Raw genomic sequence first — 27,936 nt, forward strand, 5'->3', positions numbered from 1 at the left:
TACTCATCTTAAAGATACAATAACATAGCATGGGGGGTGTTAGAAGGGGGCTGTAGAAGAGGGAGAGAGGAGGAGGTGTGGGAATTTGTGTGTAAGGGAGATTTGAGAAAAGGAAGGGGAGGGGGAGGAGAAAAGGGAGCAAGAGTAAGAATGGGGATGCAAAGGAAAGTTGTCAAAAAGGAGGGAGTAAGGAGGCATTATAAGAAATCCAGTGCAAGCTGGATTTAGAAGAGGCAGAGGAACCAGAGACCAAATTGCAAACATGCGCTGGATTATGGAGAAAGCTAGAGAGTTCCAGAAAGACATCTATTTCTGCTTCATTGACTATGCAAAAGCCTTTGACTGTGTCGACCACAGCAAACTATGGCAAGTTCTTAAAGAAATGGGAGTGCCTGATCACCTCATCTGTCTCCTGAGAAATCTCTATGTGGGACAAGAAGCTACAGTCAGAACTGGATATGGAACAACTGACTGGTTCAAAATTGGGAAAGGAGTACGACAAGGCTGTATATTGCCCCCCTGCTTATTTAACTTATATGCAGAATTCATCATGCGAAAGGCTGGGCTGGATGAATCCCAAGCCGGAATTAAGATCGCCGGAAGAAATATCAACAACCTCAGATATGCAGATGACACAACCTTGATGGCAGAAAGTGAGGAGGAATTAAAGAACCTTTTAATGAGGGTGAAAGAGGAGAGCGCAAAATATGGTCTGAAGCTCAACATCAAAAAAACAAAGATCATGGCCACTGGTCCCATCACCTCCTGGCAAATAGAAGGGGAAGAAATGGAGGCAGTGAGAGATTTTATTTTCTTGGGCTCCATGATCACTGCAGATGGTGACAGCAGTCACGAAATTAAAAGACGCCTGCTCCTTGGGAGAAAGGCGATGGCAAATCTAGACAACATCTTAAAAAGTAGAGACATCACCTTACCAACAAAGGTCCATATAGTTAAAGCCATGGTTTTCCCAGTAGTGATGTATGGAAGTGAGAGTTGGACCATAAAGAAGGCTGATCGCTGAAGAATTGATGCTTTTGAATTATGGTGCTGGAGGAGACTCTTGAGAGTCCCATGGACTGCAAGAAGATCAAACGCATCCATTCTTAAGGAAATCAGACCTGAGTGCTCACTGGAAGGACAGATCGTGAAGTTGAGGCTCCAATACTTTGGCCACCTCATGAGAAGAGAAGACTCCCTGGAAAAGACCCTGATGTTGGGAAAGATGGAGGGCACAAGGAGAAGGGGACGACAGAGGATGAGATGGTTGGATAGTGTTCTCGAAGCTACAAACATGCGCCTGACCAAACTACGGGAGGCGGTGGAAGACAGGAGTGCCTGGCGTGCTCTGGTCCATGGGGTCACGAAGAGTCGGACACGACTAAACGACTAAACAACAACAAGGAGGCATTAGGAGAGGGATGAAGTTGAAAGCAGGGGCATGAAAGGACCTGAAGAAAAGGAGGAGATGGGGTGAAGGGGAAAACAGATGCAAAGCAGAGCTGCAGAAAATAAGAGAGAAGTGGCTTCAGAAATGGAGCTGCGAAGGTGAAAAGAGACCTCAGTAGCTGCATGGGATAAGATGGGAAGAGAAGGGGAAATGCTAGGGGGTTCATGTGTCAGGAGTGGCCAAGGGGTCACCGAGTGCAGGAAGCAGGGGTGCAGCCCCTAATATTTTTCTATTTTTTTATGTGTTGCAACGAGGAACAGCACAGAGTTTATATGGATGGGGATGTGCTATAATCCCTATTATAGCCTCTTGATTGAGCTCTTTGACTCCTTCTGGCAGCTGAAAACTGAATGCCCTCAGCAGGCTGGTCAGGAAGATGAATATTTCGATCTTTGCCATCTGCATTCCCAAACATATGCGAGCCCCTGAGGAGGAGACAAAAAGAAGGCAGTAAGTGGGCAGTAATTTACTCTCCCATGTGCATTGCTTTGTAGCTATAAGCATTTTGCATAACACTTTGGCAAAACAGACACAGTTAGGATAGGGAAAACATCAAGGCTGCTGTCACTTTCTAGCCTGGTCAGTGCTAACCTTCCTTTCTTCTTGTTATACTTATGTTTTGTTCTGTAATTTGAAATTCCCAATCTCATATCAAGGAAGATACATTCAGGAAGAGGATGGATTGAAGAAGAAGGGTCCTGTGGGAGGGGCAGGGCAGAGAGCATCTCCCAGGGCTAGAAGCCAGTGTAAGAGGGTCTAGCTCCCAGTGAGAACTGGGAGGGTGTCGAGTGCCAGCTCAACATCTGAAGAAATCAGTCTCACACCATGATGGGTTGAAGAAATATGGCTGCTCTAGGGCTACTGCAGCACAGCCTTTATTGTGTGAAGTCAGAAAGATACAAAATACAAGCAAAGCAATTTGTTCTCAGCCAGCAGATAAGGACCATCGCACTAGACCATGCGAGCATCAGGCCATGCTACGTTAACCAATCATTTGGGACAGCACGAGCTGTTCACGCGCTGTTCATGCTCCAAGGATGCTTCTAGCTATGAAATCACCCTGCAGTAATAAGAACTTTGCTCATGCTCTCATGTACAAGCAATCATTTTCCCACATGCCCTCTTTTCTTGTTTATATTATAAGAGGAAAAGAGGGACCATTAGTCCGAATCGTACACTTCATTGCCTAAGCATCTATACTTTGCAACATAAATTCCTCTTGTAACCCCTGTGGTGGGCCGTGGTCGGTACCACCATGCAGTGCATTGGGAAATCAAAGAGGGTATGCATTGAATACAACAACACACCATAATGAAGCCAGCAATACATGCAATTACGATCAATAATATTTTTCTTAACCATAATCCATTAGGAAACCAAGAAGACAACCACTCCCATGGATCAAAACCTTCAGGCGGATTCAAAGGATTATGGGCTATCATTTGTTCCATATAATCAATAGTAGCAGAGATATTGGTCGATTGATCAGTTATATACATACAACAATGAGAATGAATTAAGGCACAAATTCCACCTTTAGAGGCAAGGATTACATCTAAAGCATAACGATGTTGAAGAACTACATTTCTTATTTCTGACATTTCTTTGTTAATCATTTTTAAAGCCAAGATGGTGGAATTGAACAAATTTTCTGTCCAGTTTGCCAATTTATGCAGATCACGGTAATTCATGGCTACACCTAAAGAAGGCAGAAGAGACCTAGAGATGGCTGTCCCTGTATATTGAGAAATAGGTGATTGTACTTCCCTTCTGTTACGCAAACGGACCGCTGGGAGCTTATCTATTTTATACACCAAGGGTACTACTATACCTAACGTGCAGGTACCAGAAAAGGCAGAGGGGATTTCTTTGTAGGCATGTGTGCCACAAAATAACCATAAATCAGATTGAAGCAAACATGTAGTTCTGCTGCTCTTTCTCATCCAGTCCAACCAAACATAAAAGTCTCTACACACAGCTTGTTGTTCATAGGTCATGTAGGTTGTGACATTATTAATTAAGACCTTTGGCCTGCCACTCATGGTTGTAACATTAAGAAAACAAGAAGATCCATTAATGTACTCATATGTCCAATTACAATATGGATAATGACCTAAAATTTTTTTGCTATTATGATTAAAACGAAAACAATAAGGAGCTAATTCTACAAGCGATAAAAACACAGGAGGTAAACTTATGCGATTGTCCTTCATATTATTGCTAATCTTATATGAAGCATTTACAGGAATACCATGTAATAAAATGCCAGATCTTTTTGATTGAGGAGGAATATGCATACACATCCAACAATCAGAAAGATTAAGCATAGAAGCAAAATGATTAATGTCTCTAACGTAAGTATTGTTAGTCCAAATCTGATGATAAGGTTCAGGCCTCCTGGCCTTCTGCAAAAGAGCAACACGACGAAAGCGGCGTTTCACAAAGTTCACAGAGAGGCTCCACCCGTGCGAAGTAGAATTGTGGGGCCACTCAGGACGATGCCATACTGGTTGCTTGGGGGGGCAATAAGGATGAGAATGGTAAATTATTCCAATAGCTGTTTCCGAGCAACCTGCGTGATATTTCGTGGCTCGATTATTGGCATGTAAAAACCACAATTCAGAAGAAGCCACACAGCCATTTCTGCAGATACAGGAGCCCATTTGCTGTAAATAGGCCTCATGTACTGCTCCGTGCACTGCTGAGCCAAAAATCCAAGCCCAACGAAACGTGGTGACACAGATGGGATGGTCGCTATTGGGGGGCAAAACCCAAGCGATGCCGGTCTGGCGAGGGCATCCTTCAAAGCCAGGTTCATTTCCCAAACAAGAGGCGGCAAAACTGTAATGATAAGTGGTAGACACGGTAGCTTCCCAGGGGGAAGGGGGGCCAATGCGATAGGGTTGAAGATGGCCTTTCAACGTGCCAAGAAACACTAGAACGACTGTGGAAGGTGACTTTATCCAGGGCACATCAATATGGCGATGTCTCCAACTGCAATGCGGGTTGAGGTCAGGTGAGAGGTCATCACCGGCAAACAGCGTAAAATACGGTTTCAAGGCGCTGGTGTCTCCTTGGGTGAAGACGAGGCAACAGAAGAGCGCCAAGGTCGAACGCAAGAAATCAAAGAAGTTGGACCCTTCCACTGTGGATCTGGAAGCAACCTGTAAGACACTAGAGGGCGCTGCAATATTTCTTCCTTCCAGAAATGAAGTTCAGCAGGCGTAAAATTCCTGTTGCCAAATAACCAGGGTGACCAATATGTGATCTAAGATGTGCTTCATAAAATTGACAAGTCCTGGCCTGTATCAAAGATGGTGCACTTTGTGCTGGAGTGACATTGCTGTGCGGTAGATCTGCACTGCGCACGAAAATGATCCACTTCGCCACATCCAAAGCAGGTTTTATCCTTTGCAGGATTCTGGGACACGGTGGAGGACAGAGCCGTGGCTAGCAAGCGAGCTTTATGTATCTCAGTCCCCACCGATTGGCAGGCTTTAAGCATATCTGCAATGGCTATATTGGGAGTTGTCATCAAAGGGCGAAGTGCTTGCTTACAGTCCTCATTCGCATTATCAAACGCAAGCTGGCGTACTATCACTTCCTGGGCTGCTACGTCCAGAACTTGCCGTTTAAGGGTGTTATACAAGCGATCGACAAATTGTCTATAGGGCTCTGTAGGGCCTTGTCTGACGCTACCCCATCGGCCATCGCGCTCAGTTTTGTCATCAGGGACAGAGGCAAAAGCCTCTTGGGCAGCGGCCGTGGTGGCCTCCCAATATTGAGGATTGAGAGTTAGCTGTTGGGCAATAGTAAGAAAATTGCCTCCTCCCGTTAACCCATCGAGGACATCAGCTTGGGTTAGCATGACGGGGGCTGGGGGTGGGGCGGCACCAGCAGCGGCAGCAGCCAAAGCAGCCTGATGATTAGCCAATGCAACATTATTAAGATTATTCCGAATCCCATCAGCACGACGTTGGCAGGCCCAGTGCCAAGCTTGTAGAAACAGAATCATTTGATGAGGCTGCATTACAGTGCGGGCCAACAGCTTAACATCCTCTGGTATCAAATTTTGTTGAAAAATAGTGCCAAATAGGCCCAGGGTGTAAGGAGATTGCAAGCCATTGTCCTTGACAGAGGAATACAGTTCCTTTATGAATCTCAAATCAAACTGTTCGTGCCGGGCTGGGCCTCCCCCTGGCGCGGCAGGAGCAATCACAGGAAAGAGATTAGGAGTTGTACAATCAAAACCCAACAATGGGGCAGCGGCACGGAGAGATTCTTGGAGAGGAGTAGTAACGGGAGGCGCAGGAAGCGAAGAATGTGGAGAATGCAGGGGAGGGACAGGAGGAGCCGAAGGAAAAATGTCCGGCGGTTTAGGAGGTAGATCCGAGGCAGGCAAAGCGAGAGCCGGGAGGGCGGGCAAAGAAGCCGGTGCAGCAGCCAAAAGAATGTTTGAAGGAGTTAAGGACGACATAGCTTTGTAGACGTTACACCAGGCATGCAAAACCTTGACATCAATCTGAGGATGATTTTGAAAAAAGTGCCCAATTTTTTTCCAATCGTTTAACTCCCAATTTCCGTCCTGGGGGAACCAGGGGCAATGAGTGTCCAGGGCTTCTATAAGGGACTGAAGGTCAGCATCCCGAACAGCAAGGTTGTTACTGGCCAAAAGAAATTTAAGGTCATCAAAAAACTTTTTCTGTGGTGCAGAGAGAGACGTTCCCATGATTGCAAGAGCAGGGAGCACTTACCGGAGGGATCCTATAGAGGATGAGGAGGCGCCTTTTGCCCTGTCCGGGCAGAATAAGTGCTGATAAGTCCGTAACGTAGTCCAGAATCTCACACACGGTCCAAAAGAGACTGCCCCACAATGGCAAATGGAGCGGGAGCACTCACCCGGGATCCGAAGTGGATGAAAGACGCGTCTGGAGCCCTTCCCGGGCGGGGTGAGCGCTGAACGATGCGAAGCAACGTGAAATCCGAAGTCAGTCACACGGGGCACCAAATGTCGAGTGCCAGCTCAACATCTGAAGAAATCAGTCTCACACCATGATGGGTTGAAGAAATATGGCTGCTCTAGGGCTACTGCAGCACAGCCTTTATTGTGTGAAGTCAGAAAGATACAAAATACAAGCAAAGCAATTTGTTCTCAGCCAGCAGATAAGGACCATCGCACTAGACCATGCGAGCATCAGGCCATGCTACGTTAACCAATCATTTGGGACAGCACGAGCTGTTCACGCGCTGTTCATGCTCCAAGGATGCTTCTAGCTATGAAATCACCCTGCAGTAATAAGAACTTTGCTCATGCTCTCATGTACAAGCAATCATTTTCCCACAGGAGGGCTCACTTTTCTGTGTGCAGAATAAGGGTGAAGATTTTATTTTGATAGAGGACTCTGTAATTTCCTTTATTTCTTTTCTATTTTTTCTTTCCTAATCTTTTTTCTATTTTCCCTTTTAGATTAGTATGATTTTTATTGTGTCTTATGTATAAAGCTTTTTAATGCAACTTGATTTTAAAAAATGAAAAGAAAACTTTGGTCAACTGCCCAAATTAGCAATACAGAAAGGGGATAAGACCATGGAGCAAACTCTCCTGCCAGGTTTACTTCACCTTGGTAGGAACTAGCATTGCTGCCTGAAGAGACGTTGGGTGGCTTGCAGTGGTGATGTGTGACAGGGAACAGCACTATCCTGGTGCTGGCAGTGCTGCCTCTCTCAGGGACAGGGCAGGGGTGGCAAATGTTGGGAGGTGCAGATGGAGACCACATAAGTGTATGTGCATGTGTGGGTCCCAAGCCACCAACCTAGAGATCCCCTTAACTTGCCAGTGCTTTGCCCCATTCTGCTGACCAGCAGTGCCCACTCCCTCCTGAGCTGCTGCTGATGTCATTTCCTGGAAGCAGACCAGTAAGCACATCTACAGATCACAACGTAGCTTGGTCTGTGTTTACCTGCTCCAAATGGGAGATATTCTTCTCTGTTCACAAATTGTCCATCCTTGTCCAAGAAATGATTTGGGTTGAACTCTGCAGGTGTCTCCCATCGTGTTGGATCAAGAAGAACAGAGCGTAGATCAGGAAAAATAATAGTCCCCTGCAAATAAGAAACAAGTGACTTGGAATGCATTCACATCAATACTTTTTTTTATTGTCCCACACTATCCCAAGACTAATCATTGCAGAGACTGATCTGAATTATTATTATTATTATTATTATTATTATTATTATTATTATTATTATTATTATTATTATTATTATTTTGGTGGTGGCTTTGTAGTCATCACTGCAAAAACTTTCTGTACAGGCAGGAACACAAGAGGGCTTTCCGCCACCTCTTTTAAAATGAAAGCTCACAACCCAGGTGAGACCTCTGGATACTTCAGGCTCCTCCCCTGCCACAATTGCCCCATGGAATGGCACTTGCTGATGGTGAAACATGTCTGCAGATGGAGCTCCTGCTGTTGCCCTTCAGATTTTTGACTAGACAGGAAGTTCCTGTACGGCTGGCTGCATCTCTCAATATGAAGCCTTCTGCTGCTCTTTGCTCTTGGGCTACAGGAGTGCAGCTGTATCACACTGTTATACCTTGGGAATGAGAAAACCACGCAGCTTGAAATCCTTTGTACATTGCCTAGGGAACCCCAAAAAAGTGGCAAATTTAAAGCGCTGCATCTCATGAATCACAGCATTGGTGTAGGGCAGTTTCTTCTTATCTTGATAGCAGATTGAGTGAGCAGAACCTATGACATCTTCTATTTCCTTGTGCATTTTATCTGAAGAGAATGATGGAAACAGAAGTTTTATTGTGAATACTGCATTTTATTTCAGATGGACATTTAATTCCCTTGAACATATTCCATAAATCTCTGTGAAAGAGTCCCAGTTTCTTGCATATTTAGGTCACCTGGTCCTCCAAAGAGCTTGTCTGTGTACATGGTTCTTCCCCACTCTAGATCCCAGGTGTGAAACGGCTGAAAGTGAAGCTCATCGCAGTTGTTTCTGGTTACCAGATCTGGCTGGATTTGCTGAAGGGCTGGGATCAAAGGCTGTAATATATTCATTATCCACGCCCAGCCCTCAATATTTCCTACTTAGTTTCACTAATACTCATTTCCTCACCTGGTCTTTGTCTAGCGTCACTCATATAAAGGAAAAGGTAAAGGACCCCTGTATGGTTAAGTCCAATCAAAGGAGACTATGGGGTGCTTCGCTCATCTCGCTTTCAGGCCTCGGGAGCTGGTGTTTATCCACAGACAGCATTCAGGGTCATGTGGCCAGCATGACTAAACCACTTCTGGCACAACTGGACACTATGATGAGTGCCAGAGCACACAAAAATGCTGATTACCTTCCCACAGCAGCAATACCATGCTTCCCACCGCATGCACTACCATTACACTGGCATGCTTTCAAACTGCTACTTTGGCAGAAGCTGGGACAGAGCAACAGGAGCTCATCTGTCTTATGGATTCAAACTGCCAACCTTCTAATCAGCAATCCCTAGAGGCTCAGTGCTTTAGACCACAGTGCCACCCACATCCCTCATGTAATGGAGCATGGAGAGGCAGGACTGAGGCTCAGTCACTTATCTCACAGCAGGGGCATTCTTCTACATTTGCTGCATAAAGAAACTGCTAGCAGATTTGCATAACAAAACAGGCTGTGGTATGGTATCAAACTGGAGGGGGGAATGTGTTGATTCCTGCATTGCAGGGGGTTGTATTAGAAGACCCTTGGGGTCCCTTCCAACCCTACTATTGTAGGCTTCCTTATGAAACCTTTAAAGAACTATGCTCCACCCTAGTGGTCAAGAGAAGCCCTGGCTCTCCTCTCTCACCTTGGATATCTGGATGACTTGCCAGGAGGAGAAGTGCCCATTTCAGAGAACACGTAGTTGTGTCCGACCCTCCTACAAAGAGGTCCATAATGCACTGGGCCAAGTTTTCTTCATCACAGGTGGACTCTGGGTCATTCCTGCTCTGGTGTTGAAAATGGGGAAAGTGACATGTCATTTACATGCATTACATTCTGTCCTTCAGCACTTTATCTTCCTTCCCCCACTTATTACCATACCAGGGTGGCCACACATGCTTCATGAGAGGTGGGGTGTCCTCTTATAGTGCCTAAGGTGAAATGGGAAGCTGCTGCCACCCCCCTTACTGTTGCTGCCCTCACTCGCTGGATCATCACCATTTTCGTGGTGAGTGGGCTTGCACATTCCTATGACCCTTGTGAGTGAAGCCATTGGGAATCTCGTACTCCCAGCAGGGTCACCCAAGGCAGTAAGGTCAAAGGGGAGGAGCTAGACAAAGAATGACCCAAGAAGTCATCAACGGCAGAACAGGTGGGTGATAACAAGCGGTATGTTACAATAGCTGTAAAGGTGGACGAAGGCTGCAGCAGATAAGAATTTACCGGTTGCCATGACAACTCATGCCATCAGAACAGAGCCTTACTGCGAAGACTGTTCATTGGTCAGTGTGCACTGATCTACAGACATGAAACATATTCACGTACAGGGATCTTCCAAAAAACTTATCCCAAACCCAAACACCCAGAGTTCCATGGTGATCAGCATATGGTAACAGGGGCAGGATTGTGAAATCTGGAAGCCCTTAGTCATGAAACAGCACATGGGCAGTGGATACAGATTCAGTCATTCTGACTTAAGGAACAAGGCAGTTGAGCAGCTCGGCAGCTGTATCCATGACTGAGCAGCCCTTTTTAGGATCTACTCTGCTCACTCCAAAATGGGGGAGGGGCTAGAAAAGGTGCCCTAAACATAGTCTGCCTCTCTTTTTCCCTGACTGGATTACCACGCCCAGTGGGGTCACCACCCAGCGGTGGTAAAAGACAATTGAACTTTGGAACATGGAATATATGGACAGATATAACACAGATAATGAGCATCCTGAACTGCCATCATTGCAAGAGAGATGTGACGTTTTAACATCAATATTGCAGTGCTTCAAGAGACTCAAAGAGCAGGCAAGGGACAACTGAAGGAAGAAAAAGGAGGCTATACATTCTTCTGGAAAGGTATATTGGAACAAGAAGGTCAAATATATGAGGTAGGCTTCGCTATCAAAAACAATCTTGTAAAGCTCCTGTCAGAAGTCCTTACCAGACTTCTGGTAAACTCACCAAAAACCAACAGGCTACTATTACCAACACACTCGTTTGACAGAAAAATAAATTTCAAACTTCATGGAGGCATCCTCAGTTTAGTTTAAGAATATTTTGTTTTGGGTTTTCTGTTTTCTCAGTCCACATTTGAATGTCAGATAAACATCAATCCAAAAAATGCTCCAAAGCAAGACCCCACAATACACTTAAGTTTCCACTCCTTTACACTCACATTTCCTAGACATTTCTATATTTGCTTATGGATGGATGTCAACCCACTTGAGCAACTAAATTGTCTATGAGAAATATTTGGAGGGAACTCAATGCGATTTTCAACTGAGATTCAGAAAAAAAGATACACTCAGTTTTCGAACAGCTTAGTTCCCGAACAACTTGGAACTTGAATGCTGCAAACCTGGAAGTCAATGTTTCAGTTTACGAACTTTGCTTTGGAAGCTGAATGTGCTCCTGAGCTTCCATTTCCATTTGTTTTTGCTATTTTTTTTACGTTTTTGTTTGTGTGGCTTTTTCATTTTTGTGACTGTAGCTTGTTCTTCATTTTATGAATGATTGATTGATTGTGTGACTACGGAAATGGATAAAAACCCACCATCCAAACAATGACTATCATCAGCACAGGTAAGAAAGAATTTTAATTTTAATTGTTATCATCCACAATACTGTTTTATTTATTTTATAGTACAGTACAGTGATTACTGCTTTCATTTTATGGATCAATGGCGTCATTAGATAGAAAAAATCACGTTAAATTGCTGTTTTAGGGGTTGTTTATAAAAGTCTGGAATGGATTAATTCGTTTTCCATTACTTTCTATGGGAAAGCATGCCTCAGTTTTGGAAGACTTTGATTTTGGAACAGACGGACTTCCGGGTTAGCGCCATCGTCTAATGGCGGATTCCCTCTGAGTTCCGGAGGGAATCGGCTCAGTAGGAGACGGGTCCTGCCGTGGCGACGACGCAGGGACCCTCAGAAACCACAGGCGCTGAAGCCTGTGGACCTGGTGACTCGGCGGGCACCATTTGCGGGCCCCCCGACCCACGAAGGAGCCTTTTTAAAGGCTTCGGGACGGGGGACGGGGAGCGGCGTGGTGCTGAGAGTCGACTGCTTCTCCTACGGAGTGAAGCTGCATGCCATGGTTGGAGAGCGCTGACTTCTTCCTTTGAACAATTGGACTAAAAGTAACAACCCGTGAGTAGTACGGAAATCGGATTTACAAACGGATTTTTTTTTTCTTTGAATTAGGTACGATTGGGGAAGGCACAAAGAGGAAGTCCGTCTCCCCGCCTTGTAAACAACTTAAAGCCAGGACTAGATAACTAAGGTTGAGAGAACATCTTCTTCTTTATTGGATAAAAGTTATTAATTTCACGACTTGGCAGTATAAGTAATTGTGCTGGAGGATAAGAGTTAATTTTGAGGCTGAAGCGCCACCACCCCCGGGACCCGGGAGTGATCCGCAAGAGAGCCTGTTGAGGAGATATAGAGATTTTGACAGCTGTCAAACTAGCTGTCAAAGCTGGGGGGGGAAGAGAACTTTGTTTCTGTTGTCTTTGCTGGTTATATTTGTTATAACTTGGTTATAAATTGTTGAAAACATAGAAGAACTGAAACAAGTTAACTTGACTTTTGGATTGGAACTGGAAGGAATACTAAATAACCAGAATCCCTCTAGAGGGGGTTTAGGGACATTACAAGAATGGCTGCAGGTGGAAAAATACAGGCTGAATTGGATAGAGTGTTTTTTCTCTTGGGAAAGTTACAAGGCCAAAGTGAAGTTTTGGCTACAAATGTTACAACTCTGAATTCAACAGTAAACAAACTCACTGAATTTGATAAGGACTTGATTCAAGAAGTCCATGCAGCTGAACAAGAAAAGAAATCTGAGAACTTTGAGAGAGTGGAGAAAGAGACACATGCTATTCCGGAGGAAAGGGAAGGAGGAGCTGCAATGCTACAGATGACAAAGGAGAGCCAGAGGCCTGTTAAAATGGATACAAAGGAAAATAAGAACTGGATGATGAAAATCTGGTTTGAATGGGAGAATGAAGAATGGAGGGATCTCCTTATGTGGAGATCTGAAGACTTATGGATTACAAATTTGATCAAGGTGGCTGGAGCTTTTGGGACATTTGGACTTAAAAGGAGTAAGAAACAGGATTTGGGCCCCACTTTGAAATATGGAGGCTTGGCTGGAAGAAACATGGATCCTACTGGGTCGGAGCTTTTCCGAGATTTGTTGTTTAATATAAAGGACTATCAAAAAAACCGGCAGAGAGGAATGGAGAGAGAATTAAGAGCCTCGGACATGAGGTCTCCAGGCTGACAGCAGATAGACTGATGGACATTCGTTGGGGGATCGAAACCGGGAAAGGGGGGTGGGGTTTGGGAATCCAAAGGGTGTATAATGATATCTTGTTTTTGTTTTTTTGTATTTTGTTTTGTTATTAGTGTAAAAATGGGGAATCCGTGGAAGGGAATTGGGGTCGACCTTAGAAAAAGATTTTAAGAATGAGTATTGATGTATAAAGACTGATGTTTATAAGTTAAAATTGGTTATATAAAATGAACTAAATATAATAATGAACTAAATATAATAAGGTTAAAAATTGGGGACAAGAACTTGCTGAACTAACAATTGGAACTGGAATACAAGAAGGGGAGGTGTGGGGAAGTCAGGGAAATATGTTATTGAAAATAAGGATTGTAAATGCTGAGTGCTTTTAATTTTTTTCTTTTTTCTTTTTTCTTGACTTTTTGAAAATTTCAATAAATATCTTTTTTTTTAAAAAAAAATGATTTTGGAACAGACTTCTGGAATGGATTAAGTTTGAGAACCAAGGTACCACTGTACTGGTTTCCAGGCAAGGGATTAGTATTCACATATAACAGGGAATATAATGATTCCTTGAATGAGCTGCCTACAGTTTTGAAGCAGATACTCATTTGCATTCACATTTGTACATGAAAATATCTATCCTTTCCATTTTAGTAGATGCCTATGGAAAGATGTAGGGACGCGGGTGGCACTGTGGGTAAAACCTCAGCGCCTAGGACTTGCCGATTGCATGGTCGGCAGTTTGAATCCCCGCGGCGGGGTGTGCTCCCGTCGTTCGGTCCCAGCGCCTGCCAACCTAGCAGTTCGAAAGCACCCCCGGGTGCAATTAGATAAATAGGGACCGCTTACCAGCAGGAAGGTAAACGGCATTCCGTGTGCTGTGCTGGCTTGCCAGATGCAGCTTGTCACGCTGGCCACGTGACCCGGAAGTGTCTGCGGACAGCGCTGGCTCCCTGCCTATAGAGTGAGATGAGCACACTGTTATGAAAAAGGAGCAATGCAGCAGCGAGCTGCAGCTGGCTGGAAAGCCAGACAGGATGTTGATGTTTGGGACTGTACCGTGGGAATGAAGGGACAGTCTATTCACTGAACTGAGCACCGGATGTTAGCTCAGAGTGTCATCTGACCTGTACTGGAAGTACAGGGGTGGAGTCTCTCTCTCTGCTGTTGGTGTTAAGAGAGTGCAGACACGTTTCTCTGTACTGCTGGAAAAGACAGAAATAAAGACATGTAAATACATTTCTGTCTGTCTCTTTCCCCTCCCTGGGGATGGCAGGGAGGAGGGCAAGAGTGGTGTGTTCTTCTCACATTAGAGGAGGATCGCCGATAGAGGCCTCGCCTGTATCTTGCCGGGAGTCACTGACGGGGAGGTCAACAAGGAACTCAAGCCGGGTGCCTGGAGAGTGGCCAATTCCTCTGACAAGGCTTGAGATTCCGACAACTGGTAGCATTGCCGGTGGTTTTTAGATCCATGGAAATCTGCATGAGAGGTAGATGGATCATTCTTCATCCTCTGCACCAAGGGAAAGAAGATAACGTCAACGTGCAGCTAGAAGCTGAACAGATGGCTGGGCATCGAGACGAGGTGAATGCCAAGCAACGGAACCCCCAAAGGTATGCTGAATTTCAGGCTAAAAGAGTGAACGCAGATTGATTCATTCTCTGGTTCACGAAAGCTGCGTTTGGAAAAAACCAGCTCTGAAAGAGGAGGCTTGCATACCAGGAATTCTTGTGGTTGACAAAATTTCCTGTTCAAAGAGAGGTATGCACAGTTGCTAAGCAACGACCGTCAGTAAAGTGGAAAGTTACTGACAAAGGGGCTGGACTGTGAGGCTGGGCCTGAGAGAGGCGAAAAAAACAACGGAGTTGTTTTGGCTACAATCTCACGAGCTCTTGGAGGGGACTTTCCATAGCAGTCAGCGTTTAGCTGCCAGGTGCCAAGAGCGTAAACAGCCAGCTATTGGATTTTAGCAGGCTGGAGAGTGAGAGCTGAGGCTTGGATTCATAATGGATGCCAAGAAGGGGGGAGGCTTGCCTTACCCACCTCCCCTAACTAGAGACAGTTATTCATCATGGTCTGGATGGATGACTACCCCAGAAGGGGTGAGCCAAGATGATGCTGGCCAAGTTCCTAAGAGCTCATTGAAAGCTGAGGAGGGCTTTGACCCCAGATGGGGGAGTGAGGGAACTGTTGCTGTTGCTGTTCCTGTACAAGCTGCAATGGATGTTGCAGACAGGGGGAGGGAGGAACAGAGTTCTAATTCCCCCACTGATGTTGCTACTGGAGAGCATGCTGTAGCTTTGAACGTTGTCCGATGTTACAATTGTAGACAGACTGGGCATCTTCAGCGGAACTGTAAGAAGCCTCATCGGCAAAACAGAGCCAAGGAGAGTTCTGCAACGCCTGAAGCATCAGGCAAAAATCGTACCAAGTCTCAGGGGAAACCTGCAAAGGCTTTGATGTCGCTAAAAGCCACACCAGAAGTGGGGAACTCTTTTATTCTGGACACTGGAGCCACGGTCCACATGTCCCCACACAGAGGACTGTTTTCGACGTTTAAGAAGCAAAGCTTCACTGTGCAGCAGGCCAACGGCCAGTAGCTGGAAGCGACCGGGATTGGGACTGTGTATCTTGAGAGTTTGAACTTGACTATAGACAATGTGTACTTGGTTCCTGAGTTGAAGTTCAATCTGCTGAGTGTTTCGCAGATTGCAAAGAAAGGACTGAAATTGTCCTATGATGATGAAAGCTGCGAGATCTTCAAAGATGGAGAGTTGTATCTTTCTGCTAGAGAGAAAGATGGACTGTATTTGTTGACTTTTGATCAAAGTGATTACATGGAATGTAATTCATCTGTGTCTAACATGATCTCTCTTGCAGGTGTGACCAAGAAGGACGCCAGGAAGGTGACCAGGGTCGACAGAGCATTTCAGCGGGTGTATGCTGATGTGATTGGTCCTCTAGAACCATCTAGAGGCAATGCAAGATATTATCTTGTGTGTGTGGATCATTTCTCTCATTATGTCTGGGTTTTTATGATGGAGAAACCACAAGAAACCTTAGAAAGGTTTCAGGAGTTTTGTGACAAGGTTAAAAATATGCATGATGCTAACATTGATTGTCTTTTCGCAGATGAAAAGCCTGTTTTTCTTTTACAGGATTTTCAAGAGTTCCTGCAGAAGAAAGGGATAAGGCACAAGGTTGCTGTTTCAGCGGAAGCGTGGAACAGGGGTGTCTGTGTACGGGTGAACAAAGAATTGCAAAAGGGGATGCAAGCGCAATTGCTTAGTTCACATCTGCCACATGAGTTCTGGGCGGAGTCGATAATGTGTTATTGTTACCATTGGTTGAGAAAGGTTTCAAAAGAGTTGGGAAGTTCTCCTTTTGAGAAGCTGTTCCATAGAAAACCTTCTGTTGCCCATTTTAAGGTTTTTGGGTCTCATGTGAGGACAGAAGCTCCAGGTGGAGTAAAGAATGCCAGAGGCATTTTTGTGGGTTATGAAAAGGGTCTCTACAGAGTAATTTTGTCTGAATCTGGTCAGGTGATTCTCACAAAATTTCTAGAGAGTGCTCCTGAACAGGAGAGAGTAATTGTACACACATTTCCCACAGAGGACAATTCAGATGATGATGATGATTTTACTGATTACAGTGGTACTGATGATGACAGTGATAGCTCAAAGAGCTCAGTTGACACAGTCATTGAGAGGAAGTCTCACACAATGGATAGACCTTCACACGTGGAGGAAGAACCACTGTTTACCATTGGTACTGGTTCTCCTAAGAGTCCAGAGGCTGAACCAGTGAGCAGAGAGGATCAGCACCTCATGCGTAGGTCTGAGAGAGGTACAAAGGGTGTACCATCAAAGAGGTACTCAAAAGAATTTGCTAACTTAGCTGTTGCATGTGTTGCTGTTGTACACAACCGAGGACGGGTTAAAGCTGTGTCTAAGTCAGAGACAAAGACACAACGAAGAGTTGCTAGCCAAGGTAATGCAGATGCACTCATTACTTGGAAGCCAGACAACCAGAGAGGTACACTGTGGAAACCAGTGGCGGGGAGTTCCAAGGGTGGAACTGAAACAACAGGGGAGTGTTATATGTATAACAACTGTTTGTTTTCTTCTCTGGATCAAGCTTTGCTCGCAACACGCATTGATTCTTTTGGGGGAGGATGCCAGCTGCAGCTGGCTGGAAAGCCAGACAGGATGTTGATGTTTGGGACTGTACCGTGGGAACGAAGGGACAGTCTATTCACTGTACTGAGCACCGGATGTTAGCTCAGAGTGTCATCTGACCTGTACTGGAAGTACAGGGGTGGAGTCTCTCTCTCTGCTGTTGGTGTTAAGAGAGTGCAGACACGTTTCTCTGTACTGCTGGAAAAGACAGAAATAAAGGCATGTAAATACATTTCTGTCTGTCTCTTTCCCCTCCCTGGGGATGGCAGGGAGGAGGGCAAGAGTGGTGTGTTCTTCTCACGTTAGAGGAGGATTGCCGATAGAGGCCTCGCCTGTATCTTGCCGGGAGTCGCTGACGGGGAGGTCAACAAGGAACTCAAGCCGGGTGCCTGGAGAGTGGCCAATTCCTCTGACAAGGCTTGAGAACCCTAGAGTCTGGCAAGACTGGCCCGTACCGGCAGGGGTACCTTTACCTTTACCTTATGGAAGGATGTCAACTCACTTTAGCAATTAAAATGACTATGAGGGAATTGGGGGGGGGGGCGGAGAGAGATATTGGTGTCCTGGCAAGAGATTAGTATTCACTTATATTTATTTTTTTATTTTTTATTAAAGATTTCAACAAAACAATTAATCAAAAACATATCATCCTCATTCCCCCCTATTTTCCCCTCCCCAAAAAGAAAACCAGCCCTCCCACCCCCCACCCCCCGACTTCCCTCAGCTCCTCTCTCTGTTCACTCATAACATGGAATATAATGATTCCTTGGATGAGCAGCATTCGGTTTCAAGCAGATACTTACCTTCTCCATCTGAAGTAGATAGAAATCAATGAGATCCTGTGGCTCATACAGAGACTGATTCTCCTTATGCTTCTTTATCTCCTCCTTTGCAAATGAACGCATCATCTCCACGCAGGAGAAAGCCTTCTTGTGGGGCCCTGGGAGATGTTTCATGAGCCATGGGAGCATTTCATAAAGCTAAAGGAAAGATAGCAGAAATGCTGCCATTACCATGAGGAAGCTTGTTCAAACCATTTGTGCTTTGGAATTGCACTTATAAAACATGATCTGCATTATTCTTCAGGGCTAGCATATTAGTTTGAGTCTCACTAAGAAGAAGGAAGGTGTCTATAGCTTCTCTGGAATCCCACAATGATTGGATTCTCTGAATTATCCCTAGCTGAAAATGTGAAAGAAAATTATGGCTCAAAATATTTTTCCAGCTCCCCGGCATAATTTCAAAACTGGGCACAATCTCAGGACCTCTCCTGGAACAAGTTAGTGCCCGTTTGTGGTAGTTGGAGGTGGGTGGAGAATAGGGATGGGGGGGAATTCAAGTATGGTAAGTTTCATGAGTACTTTTTTTAAAAAAAACATATTAGGAATGGATGTAGAAATGTGGAGAACTGAACTTAAATTTGAGGAAAGGGTTTAGTTGATCATACAGAAGGGGGCTGCTTTCCTCAGCCTCCGATAGTGCTTGAGTTGCTGGTCTCTCTTTCATTAAAAAAAAATTCCAGCCAATTGGTGGCTGCAGGGGCCTCACCATGGATGCCACTGCTAGGTGGGTATAGAGTAGACACATTTAGTTTTCCATGATGGCAACAAAACTATGTAATTCCCTTCTTGAGAAGATTATTTTGTTCACCTCTGTTCCCTTTGGTGGGCTCTAGATGACCTGTTCTGAAGGTCATTTTTCCATTTTTATCTCATCTTCCCTCTAAAGAGTCTCCTGTGGTGGACAAAGTCTTCTTTTGTTGTTTTTTATGGGGGGTTTTGGTGTGTTTTTTATCTCAATGATAATCATGAGCAATGGATCAGGCTGTGAGATAGTAAGTGGCCCTTATCTCAGATCAATTTAAACCTGATCTCACTTCTCCAACCCTCTATCAGAATATTGATTAGTGGTATTAAAGCCCTTGGGAGGTATTAAAGCCCTTTGGCAGGAATGGAAATGACTACTCACAGCATAGCCAAAGCTACATATAAATTGTAGGATAAATTCTATGGCTTCTATCAGCTTCTGGAACCGTTCATCTTCAAGAGCAAACCGGTGCCCAAAAGCCACAGAACTTATCATGTTGGAGACTGAAGTAGCAATGGGCATGGAGGGGTCAAGTGGCTGTCCTGCAAAATAAAGTTATACTAATGTTAGCTCAGCTGGTCCAGTTCATACTGAGAGTGGGGTTTCATGGTGGCCAAGAGAAACTGCTGGGATCTCCATTAGGAACCAAGAGAAGCATATCACATTCCTTTCTAAAATGGACAGAGGTAGGACACAAATATATCTCCATATGCCAGCTCAGCACCATCACTGAGCATCACAAACCCTTTGAACGTGCAAAAGCCTCCACGAGGTGATGGGCCTCCTCTGCTACTTGCTGCTCCATGCCTTTCTTTTCCCGCCACAGCTTCCGCAGAGTGACTACAACAAAGCGTCTCTGTTGCCTCCAGGTGTGACCATTTGATAATGCAATACCTATGGAAAATCAGTGAGAAACAACAACAATCATACCTTGGGTTAAAGTCACTTCGGGTTAAATATTTTCAGGTTGCCTCTCACGGCGACCCGGAACTAACAGAACAGGTTACTTCAGGGTTTTGCCGCTCGCACATGCGCAGACGCTCAGAATGACGTCACAGGCATGCTCACTTTACAGTATCAGCAAAAAGTGAGATTTCTCGACAGCTCTACCGTTTTGATTTTTGAAGAGAAAACTGGTATCTGATACAGTGTGATGTCGACAAGTTTAGATCTTTCCATGGAAGGCCATCACGATCAAATTCCACTTCTCTCTATCAAGCTTCTGGTGATGCTATTGGGAAAAGAATAGAAGTGGTGGAAATGGAAGGAGCTTTTTTCTTTCTCTCTTGCTATATTAGGATGGAAAATCACTGCCTACAGGAAATGGGATCACAAGATATAAAACTGGGTGTAAAATAATGAATATACTACAAGTAAATAACTATGGGTTATTTTTTAATATTGTACAGTGGTACCTCAGGTTACATACACTTCAGGTTACATACGCTTCAGGGTACAGACTCCGCTAACCCAAAAATAGTGCTTCAGTTTAAGAACTTTGCTTCAGGATGAGAACAGAAATCATGCTCTGGCGGTGCGGCAGCAGCAGGAGGCCCCATTAGCTAAAGTGGTGCTTGAGGTTAAGAGCAGTTTCAGGTTAAGTACGGACAGGTTAAGAGGCTAATGTTGGGAGTAAATTAGCCTCCCGAATTAAATACTTAACCTGAGGTACCACTGTATATGACTACAGTGCAGAGATTCCTGTTCAAATAGAAATGAAGAATTTGTTTTTTATAAAAAAAAAATGGAGGAATGGTTGGAATTTTGGGGGAAATAAAGTCACCATACTGGAATGGAGGAGGACTATTGGGTACACACTTGAAGGTGATAGCCGGCTGGTGAAAGACCCTGTGTGAGAGGCAGAGAAGGAAAGATCTCCCAGGGTGGGAGACTGGGGGAAGAAAGGGAAGCACCCAGGTGAGAGCTGGGAGGGTCCACTCCATTCTGTGTGAGACAAGAGTTAAGATCTACCTTTGAGACAGGGCTTGGTGTTTCTTTCTCTCTTTTACTTTTTTTGTTTGTTTGCTTAGTTAGTGTTTCTGAAAAGTTTCAATAAAAAGTATGGAAAACCAAACAAACCCAATTCAGCCAATTTTTCGACACTGTTTTTAAGGATATAATGTGTGGTGTCAACCAGTTACTACTTCTACTGGTCCAGCTAGACAGGTTTGGGTTCTTTTACTGAGGGTGAATTCTGCACCATATTTTTGACAAGACGTAATGCATCAATGGTGGATATATTCTGCTTTGTTAATTCTTCTGCAACGCTGCCTGAACACTACTGCATTATTTCTATCTGGAGAAACTATATTGCAACGAAAGTGGGGCAAAAATAAGTTTGTGCATTTGTAGTTTTCAGCAGAAAGTTAAAGGATGTGACAGAATGGAAATGAAACTGTATGATCACCTCAAAATCTTTGCAGGCATAAATAGTATTGACAATGGAGTTGGATATAACCACCTTGAAAGTATTATGAGCACAAATCATTATGAATGTGCAATTAAAAAACGTTTTCTGGAGGAGCCCTTAGCACCAGTAATAAACTGTGGAGTTAGTGAAAGGAATTATTGGGCAGGCCAGCCCCACAGTAATTCACATTGTGTCTTTCAGAGTGAATGTCCCTGTTCTTTGGAACTGCATTCAGAATATGACTCTACACTTTCCCCAAAAAAAGGAAGACATTTTTCCCCCAACAAGCTTTCCCAGTCGTGTACAAAGGTCACTTCAATAGGTATAAACTTTTTATTGTTTTAACCTATATTTAGTTGTTGTTGGTTTTTGTACCATTTTAAAACCTTTTATAATAAATAATAATAATAATTTTTTATTTATACCCCACCCTTCCCAGTTCAGAAAACTGGACTCAGGGCGGCTAACAACAAATATAAAACACTTAATTGATGCAACAAAAAACAGCATAAAATACAGTATAAAACGTGAATAACAATAAATTCAGAATTCAAAAATCAATTTAGGGGGGAAATCCAGCCAATAAACATTAGATGATCACCAGGGCTAGCTGGCTAAATTAGTCCTATTTGGGCCAGAGAGGAGACCAGGGGAGAATTAGCTGTGGGATCCCAGAGCGGGTAGTCTTCATAAAAAGGGGAGGGGAGGGGAGGAAGGGGAATAAAAGACCAGGCTAAATTCAAATTTAGAGAGAAGACACTGGAGAAGAACTGGAGAAGACACTGATGCTGGGAAAGATGGAGGGCACAAGGAGAAGGGGGCGACAGAGGACAAGATGGTTGGATAGTGTTTTCGAGGTTACCAGCATGAGTTTGACCAAACTGCGGGAGGTAGTGGAGGACAGAGGTGCCTGGCGTGCTCTGGTCCATGGGGTCACGAAGAGTCGGACACGACTAAACGACTAAACAACAACAACAACAAATTCAAATTGAAAGCCAGGCAGAATAGCTCTGTCTTACAGGCATTCTTAAGGAAATCAGCCCTGAGTGCTCACTGGAAGGACAGATCGTGAAGCTGAGGCTCCAAGACTTTGGCCACCTTATGAGAAGAGAAGACTCCCTGGAAAAGACCCTGATGTTGGGAAAGATGGAGGGCACAAGGAGAAGGGGACGACAGAGGACGAGATGATTGTACAGTGTTCTTGAAGCTACCAGCATGAGTTTGACCAAACTGCGGGAGGCAGTGGAAGACAGGAGTGCCTGGCGTGCTCTGGTCCATGGGGTCACGAAGAGTTGGACATGACTAAACAACTAAACAACAACAACAACAACAACAACACAGGCCCTGCGGAAGGAAGTTAAATCCTGCAGGGCCCTGGTCTCATGGGACAGAGCATTCCACCAGGTCGGAGCCATCACTGAGAAGGCCCTGGCCCTGGTAGAGGATAATCTGACTTACTTAGGACCCGGGACTTCTAAACTATGATTATTCATAGTTTAAACTGTTTTTATATCTCTGTAAGTTGCCTTGAGACATACATGCAAGAAGCAATTCATAATGTGTAATGATGATAGTAACTACGTGATTGCAAAGTTCACATGTTATATTTGCCACATGAGTCCATGCCCAAAACATGTTGGAAGAGCTTGTTGGGAGAAGCAGTGTGTTGTGTTTCTTAGAGATGTCACAATCAATCAAATCTTCACATGTGCTGAAGCCAGGTTTTCATGGACCCAAACGAATGTGTCATTTGATAGCATTAGAACTAGCCACTCTGAATGACCTCAGCCCCTAGGTGTTGGCTCCTAGGTAATTCATTTCCCGTTGTGTGCAGCAGTAATAGAGAACGTTTGTTCTGTTTTTCTGGACAGCCCTTTAAATTCTTCTTCTTCAATACTTACCCTTCCCTTTTATCAGAGTCCTAAGGAAAGGAGTCTCTGGTCGCTCGTCTAATTCTTCAGAGTGGTCAATGAGCGCTTCTTTCACTGCTTGGAATCCAGACAGTACTACAATGGGTTGATGTCCTAACCACATGGTGTAAATATTTCCATGTTGCTTTCCCAGCTTCCATTTGGGTCAAAAGAGAAGAGAGGAATGATGTGTTCAAAAAACGCAGTTGGATATTTCAACTTAATACGAGAACGTCATCCTCCCTCACCTCTGCAGTTTCTCACTATGTGCAGTTCTCTTGCTAGCATCCTTTCCCCTCCTCCTCCTCCCCCTCCCCTTCCTTCCTTCCTTCCTTCCTTCCTTCCTCCCTCCCTCCCTCCCTCCCTCCCTCCCTCCCTCCCTCCCTCCCATAACTCCAACCCATTTGTTTTACTCCCTCCGAGCCATGTTGCCTCTGCCTAGGATCAGAGCAGCAGAGACACTTCATTGTAACCAGCCCTCCTGTGACAGACAAGAAGATGCACAAATCTTTGCCAGAAAATAATCTTGCCACAGTCTTTGTGTCTGCAGGAATGTGGAACCTGTAGCCCACCAGATGCTTTTGAACTAGAACTCCCAGCATCCCTGACTATTGGCCACAGTGGTTGGGGCAGATGGGCTTTGTAGTCCAAAACATCTGGAGGGTACCAGGTTGGCATAGGCTAGATTAGAGCCCTGGGTCAGCTTTCAGACCCACGGTGGGTTACAGCAGGAGCATCACCACCATGCAAATATATGGCAAGGAATTCAGATGATACATGTCTGGGCTAGAGATTATTACCAAATCCAATGTTTTAAAAGTTAATATGTTCATATCCGATGGTTGAGTAATTTTGTATTTTTTGAAGAGTTTTCGCTGAAAAAAGGCTCATAATTGTATTTACGAAACAAACACATAAACTAAACTATGGTCTGACAAAGAGTTAATGCTTGGGGAGGAGGCAATGGAAAGGTGCCTGTTCTGTTTGTCTCTTGTCTTCTCTGGTTACACGTGAGCTGCTGATGAGAAAGGCTGATGTGCTCCTACTTCATTGCCAGTTGAACTTGTTGCCCTTCCATCTGTTGGAAGGGGAGAAGTACACAGCATTCTAGGCCAGGGATGTCCAACAGGTAGATCGTGATCTACTAGAAGATCGCGGTGTGTCTGTGGTAGATCTTGGGGGGGCCCCGAACCCTCCTGAAAGCTCAAGACCTTTGGCCCCCTAAAAAAGCTCAACAAATTTGGTAGATCACTGCCAGTTTTTTTTTATAGTGGGAGTAGATCTCAGTCTCTTGAAAGTTGGACATACCTGTTCTAGGCCATGTTGCAGCATGCAGTAGAACAAAAGGAAGACAAGATCAAGAAGAGACTGTAATAAGCTGTTATATTAATTCAGCTTCTAGTGTTACACAATGTGTTTTGGAGATAAGTGCCCTTCAACCAGCAGCTATGAACGACACACATTAAAACTAATATAAAGGGCAAGATTCCGATTAATACTGAAAAGCACAAAACCATACAAAGTAGGATAATGGCAGCATGGGTAGCTATGTGAAATCAGGGGAAAACACAAGGCAACATAAAACGTATTTTCTATGGGTCAACTTGTAAGTGGTAGCAAAACTTCATTTCCCAGTGACAGTAGTTTCACAGCTTTCTAAATGACTCTCTGAAGCTGATTTCACAGCCCTGGCCTTGTAATCTTGGAGAGAGTATTACCTGGAGATTAGCACTTACTGTAAGCTTGCCATACATCAGGAAAATTCCTGACATGTCCTGACAGGAATCGGCAAAATGTCAGGAACACTGAGATGTATGGCAACCCAATGGAAAAAGCTCAACAATTTCCTAAAAAATGGCAACCCTAGTTTACCGCTGAGATACTTTAAGAAGATTTTGGTATTTTAGTTTATAATTTGTTTTTTATAAGTGCTTCTGGTTTGAGTGAAAAAGATTGAATAGGGCATGGAGGTTAGTGCCTGTTGAGAGGCTGTTGTGAATGAATGCTGTGGTCTGTCTTTTTTTTGTAATAATATTTTATTCTTTTTTCATATAGAAAGTTACATTTGTTAACCTTGGTAACCTCAAGGTAAGATTACTTGCAATGTGTTATACATAGGGCTGCCTCTGAAGACAGTTTGGAAACTTCAGCTAGTGCAGAATTCAGCAGCTAGGTTGCTCACTGGAACAAGAGCAGATTACATCGCTCCTGGTCTGGCTGCACCAGCTACCAATTAGATTCTGGGCCCAATTCAAAGTGCTGGTTTTGACCTAGGAAGCCTTAAACGACTCAGGACTGCAATACCTCAAGGACCGCCTCTTTCGGTATAATCTTACCCGGACCTGAAATCATCTTCTGAGGCCCTTCCTTGTGTTCCTCCTCCATAAGAGGTCCAGAGACAAGACAACACAAGAATGGGCCTTCTCTGCAGTGACTCCCCGTCTGTGGAATGCTCTCGCCAGGGAAGTTCACCTGGCAAAACCTTCCTTTTTAACTAGGCCTTTGGTTGATTTGATTGACATCCTATGCCCTTTTAAAATCTTATTTTTTTCTGTGGGGGCGTATTATTGGGTGGTTAATAATAACAACAACAACAACAACAACAACAACAACAACAACAATAATAATAATGTTCCAATTAACAAAACAATTGGAATATAGAAATTTTCCATATAGAAAGTTACATTTGTCACTCAACAATTATACAGTGGTACCTCGGGTTACACACACTTCAGGTTACATACGCTTCAGGTTACAGACTCTGCTAACCTAGAAATAGTACCTCGGGTTAAGAACTTTGCTTCAGGATGAGAACAGAAATCATGCTCTGGCGGCGCAGCAGCAGGAGGAGGCCCCATTAGCTAAAGTGGTGCTTCAGGTTAAGAACAGTTTCAGGGTAAGAACGGACAGGTTAAGAGGCTAATGTTGGGAGTAAATTAGCCTCCCGAGTTTTCCCAGGGGATGGGAAAATGCTGCCTCGTCCGCAGTTGCCAATGAACCACCCCCGAGTTCAAAAGAAGAAGGGGGTGGGGGCACTGGACGGAAAGCCCTCGAGTAAGTTTTTGGATCTCCTGGACGCTACTTCTGATTGCGATCCTAGTTGCATTGCTCAAGATAAATAATTGGAGAAGAGTAAATGCACATGTTTCGAGCGAAGGAAAGGGTATACTGATTGCTAATTAAATCGACCACTGAGAAGCTGAGTGACGGGTTGGACTGAACAGAAGACTACATCAAAGAATCACAACTATGTCGGTATGTTGAAACAGATCGGAAAGGGACTTTTCAGTTTCTCAATATGATTTACCTAACAACCCCTCCCCAAGAAGAACCGCCACATGACTGATAGCAAGTGAGATGGGAAAATAAACTGTGTGGAAATAAAATTATCAACTAAAGGCTCTGTTTTGCGGAAGATCTGGAAAGGTAACAAAAGGCTTTTGGATGACGCAGTTCTAATTGGGAACTGCCATTATGAGACAGACTTTGTTGTAAGATTTACAGTCAAAGGGGGAGGGAGCCAGTGTTCTGTTATCATATCTGAATTCTACGTTTGATTTGGCAAGAACTCCCCTGGAAAGGCTGATTTATGGAGCAACTGGTCTGGGAAAGTTAATGAGCAGACGCTTAGACTGTATTTTATGGGAACTGCTGAAATGGCGCCTGCCGTTTGAATCGGACTTTTGGATCAGCGTGAAAATCCACACAGGACTATGATAATGTTTGCTTCAACTCGCTTGTGGAGATAACTCAGAGGTTATTGAGAAGAAAAATGATAACAGCAAGAAGATTGGAAGATGGGATTTGTAAAGGATAACAACAAAGAGATGGAAAGATGGGACTTGTGAACATCAAAGCAGCAGAAATATGAGATGATTGGACCCTTTCTGAACTTGAAGCATGGGAACCCTCCAACAAAAAATTTAAATTCCGCTAAATATTTGGAGTTAATTATGTATTGGTATAATTTGGAATTAATGTGATATGATTGGTTTGTTAACTGGAAATTTAATAAAAATTCTTTTAAAAAAAAGAACCTCCGCAACAAATTAAGTACTTAACCCGAGGTACCACTATATTCCAATTCAACAAAACAAGTGATTTCCTACTCACCCAATATCAATGTTTATAACTTGAATTACATACTATTGCATTTTAAAGTTCCATCTTATCTAATTTGATCCTCTCTAACATGTTTCTTAATATATTCTTCTGTTTTCTTACAGTTTAAGCCGCACTGTGGTCTTTGCATATGGGAAATAACTTTTTATATAGACCGGAAAGGTTTTCTAATCTTCTTTAAAAGATTCTAAATTTGTATCTTTTATCAATTTTTGTCATCTCTACATATTCCAAGATTTTCATAAACCATTCTTTCTTTGAGGGTGTTCTCTCTTCCTTCCTCAGTTTAACAGTATACAATAAATATTTTTGATCTGTAGTTTTGAATGCGTATTTTCAACTTTTATATGGTTTTGTGCTTTGCAATATTAATAATAATACTATTTAAATTATTACTATCATTTGTATTGCTTACAGCTTCTGACAACGGAGGCTTACGCATTTACCATTTTAACCAATGCTATCGTTGAAGCTGAAATATCACAATTGTTGGGGAAAATAGATAAAACAATTGCTGGCATCAGACTGAGTTATTACTAAGCAATAAGTACCTGAATGAGAGTATTTTCATCAATCTTGAATCCAAACCTCCATATGGCTCCAATGAGAGGAAGCTGGAGAAGTCCTGGAGGATAATGCCTGTGTGACCAGAGCTGTTTCAGGTAGTGCAGAATCAGAAGAGCCACCAGCAGAGCAATCAAAACTGCCCATGCCTCCATCCTTCTCTTGCTGTCTCTTTCTCCTTAATTTTTTCTAGGTTGCCTGGTCAGGTTCAGCTCTCTTTCTC

The 27,936-nt window shown here is 43.9% G+C and overlaps 2 protein-coding genes across 2 annotated transcripts; both read right to left on the reverse strand.

Moving 5' to 3' along the window:
* On the reverse strand, positions 1-27,868 carry LOC144327934 (cytochrome P450 2J5-like). Its single transcript, XM_077929678.1, has 9 exons — positions 27,701-27,868; positions 23,019-23,181; positions 19,452-19,601; positions 19,089-19,249; positions 17,924-18,100; positions 9,297-9,438; positions 8,045-8,232; positions 7,411-7,552; positions 1-1,875 (listed from the first exon to the last, which is right to left on the reverse strand). Exons 1-9 carry the CDS (start codon positions 27,866-27,868, stop codon positions 1,688-1,690), a joined length of 1,479 nt encoding a protein of 492 aa, XP_077785804.1. The 3' UTR covers positions 1-1,687.
* On the reverse strand, positions 2,280-4,300 carry LOC144327933 (syncytin-B-like). The gene has a single exon (XM_077929677.1). The coding sequence runs from the start codon at positions 4,111-4,113 to the stop codon at positions 2,611-2,613; it is 1,503 nt and encodes a 500-aa protein (XP_077785803.1). The 5' UTR covers positions 4,114-4,300; the 3' UTR covers positions 2,280-2,610.
* Positions 27,869-27,936: the final 68 nt, after the last annotated feature.

The sequence above is a fragment of the Podarcis muralis genome, chromosome 6 (genome assembly GCF_964188315.1).
Source record: "Podarcis muralis chromosome 6, rPodMur119.hap1.1, whole genome shotgun sequence".
NCBI classification, from domain to species: Eukaryota; Metazoa; Chordata; class Lepidosauria; order Squamata; family Lacertidae; genus Podarcis; species Podarcis muralis.

Bases quoted from the DNA above. Each gene is read 5' to 3' on its own strand.
- LOC144327933 (XM_077929677.1), bottom strand. From the start codon at position 4,113: ATGGGCTCCTGTATCTGCAGAAATGGCTGTGTGGCTTCTTCTGAATTG.
- LOC144327934 (XM_077929678.1), bottom strand. From the start codon at position 27,868: ATGGAGGCATGGGCAGTTTTGATTGCTCTGCTGGTGGCTCTTCTGATT. The intron at 23,182-27,700 runs GTACTTATTGCT...CCCAAATGGAAG, and splicing joins ATGAAAATACTCTCATTCAG to CTGGGAAAGCAACATGGAAA. The intron at 8,233-9,296 runs GTGAGAGAGGAG...CATTCTCTTCAG, and splicing joins AAGTCATCCAGATATCCAAG to ATAAAATGCACAAGGAAATA.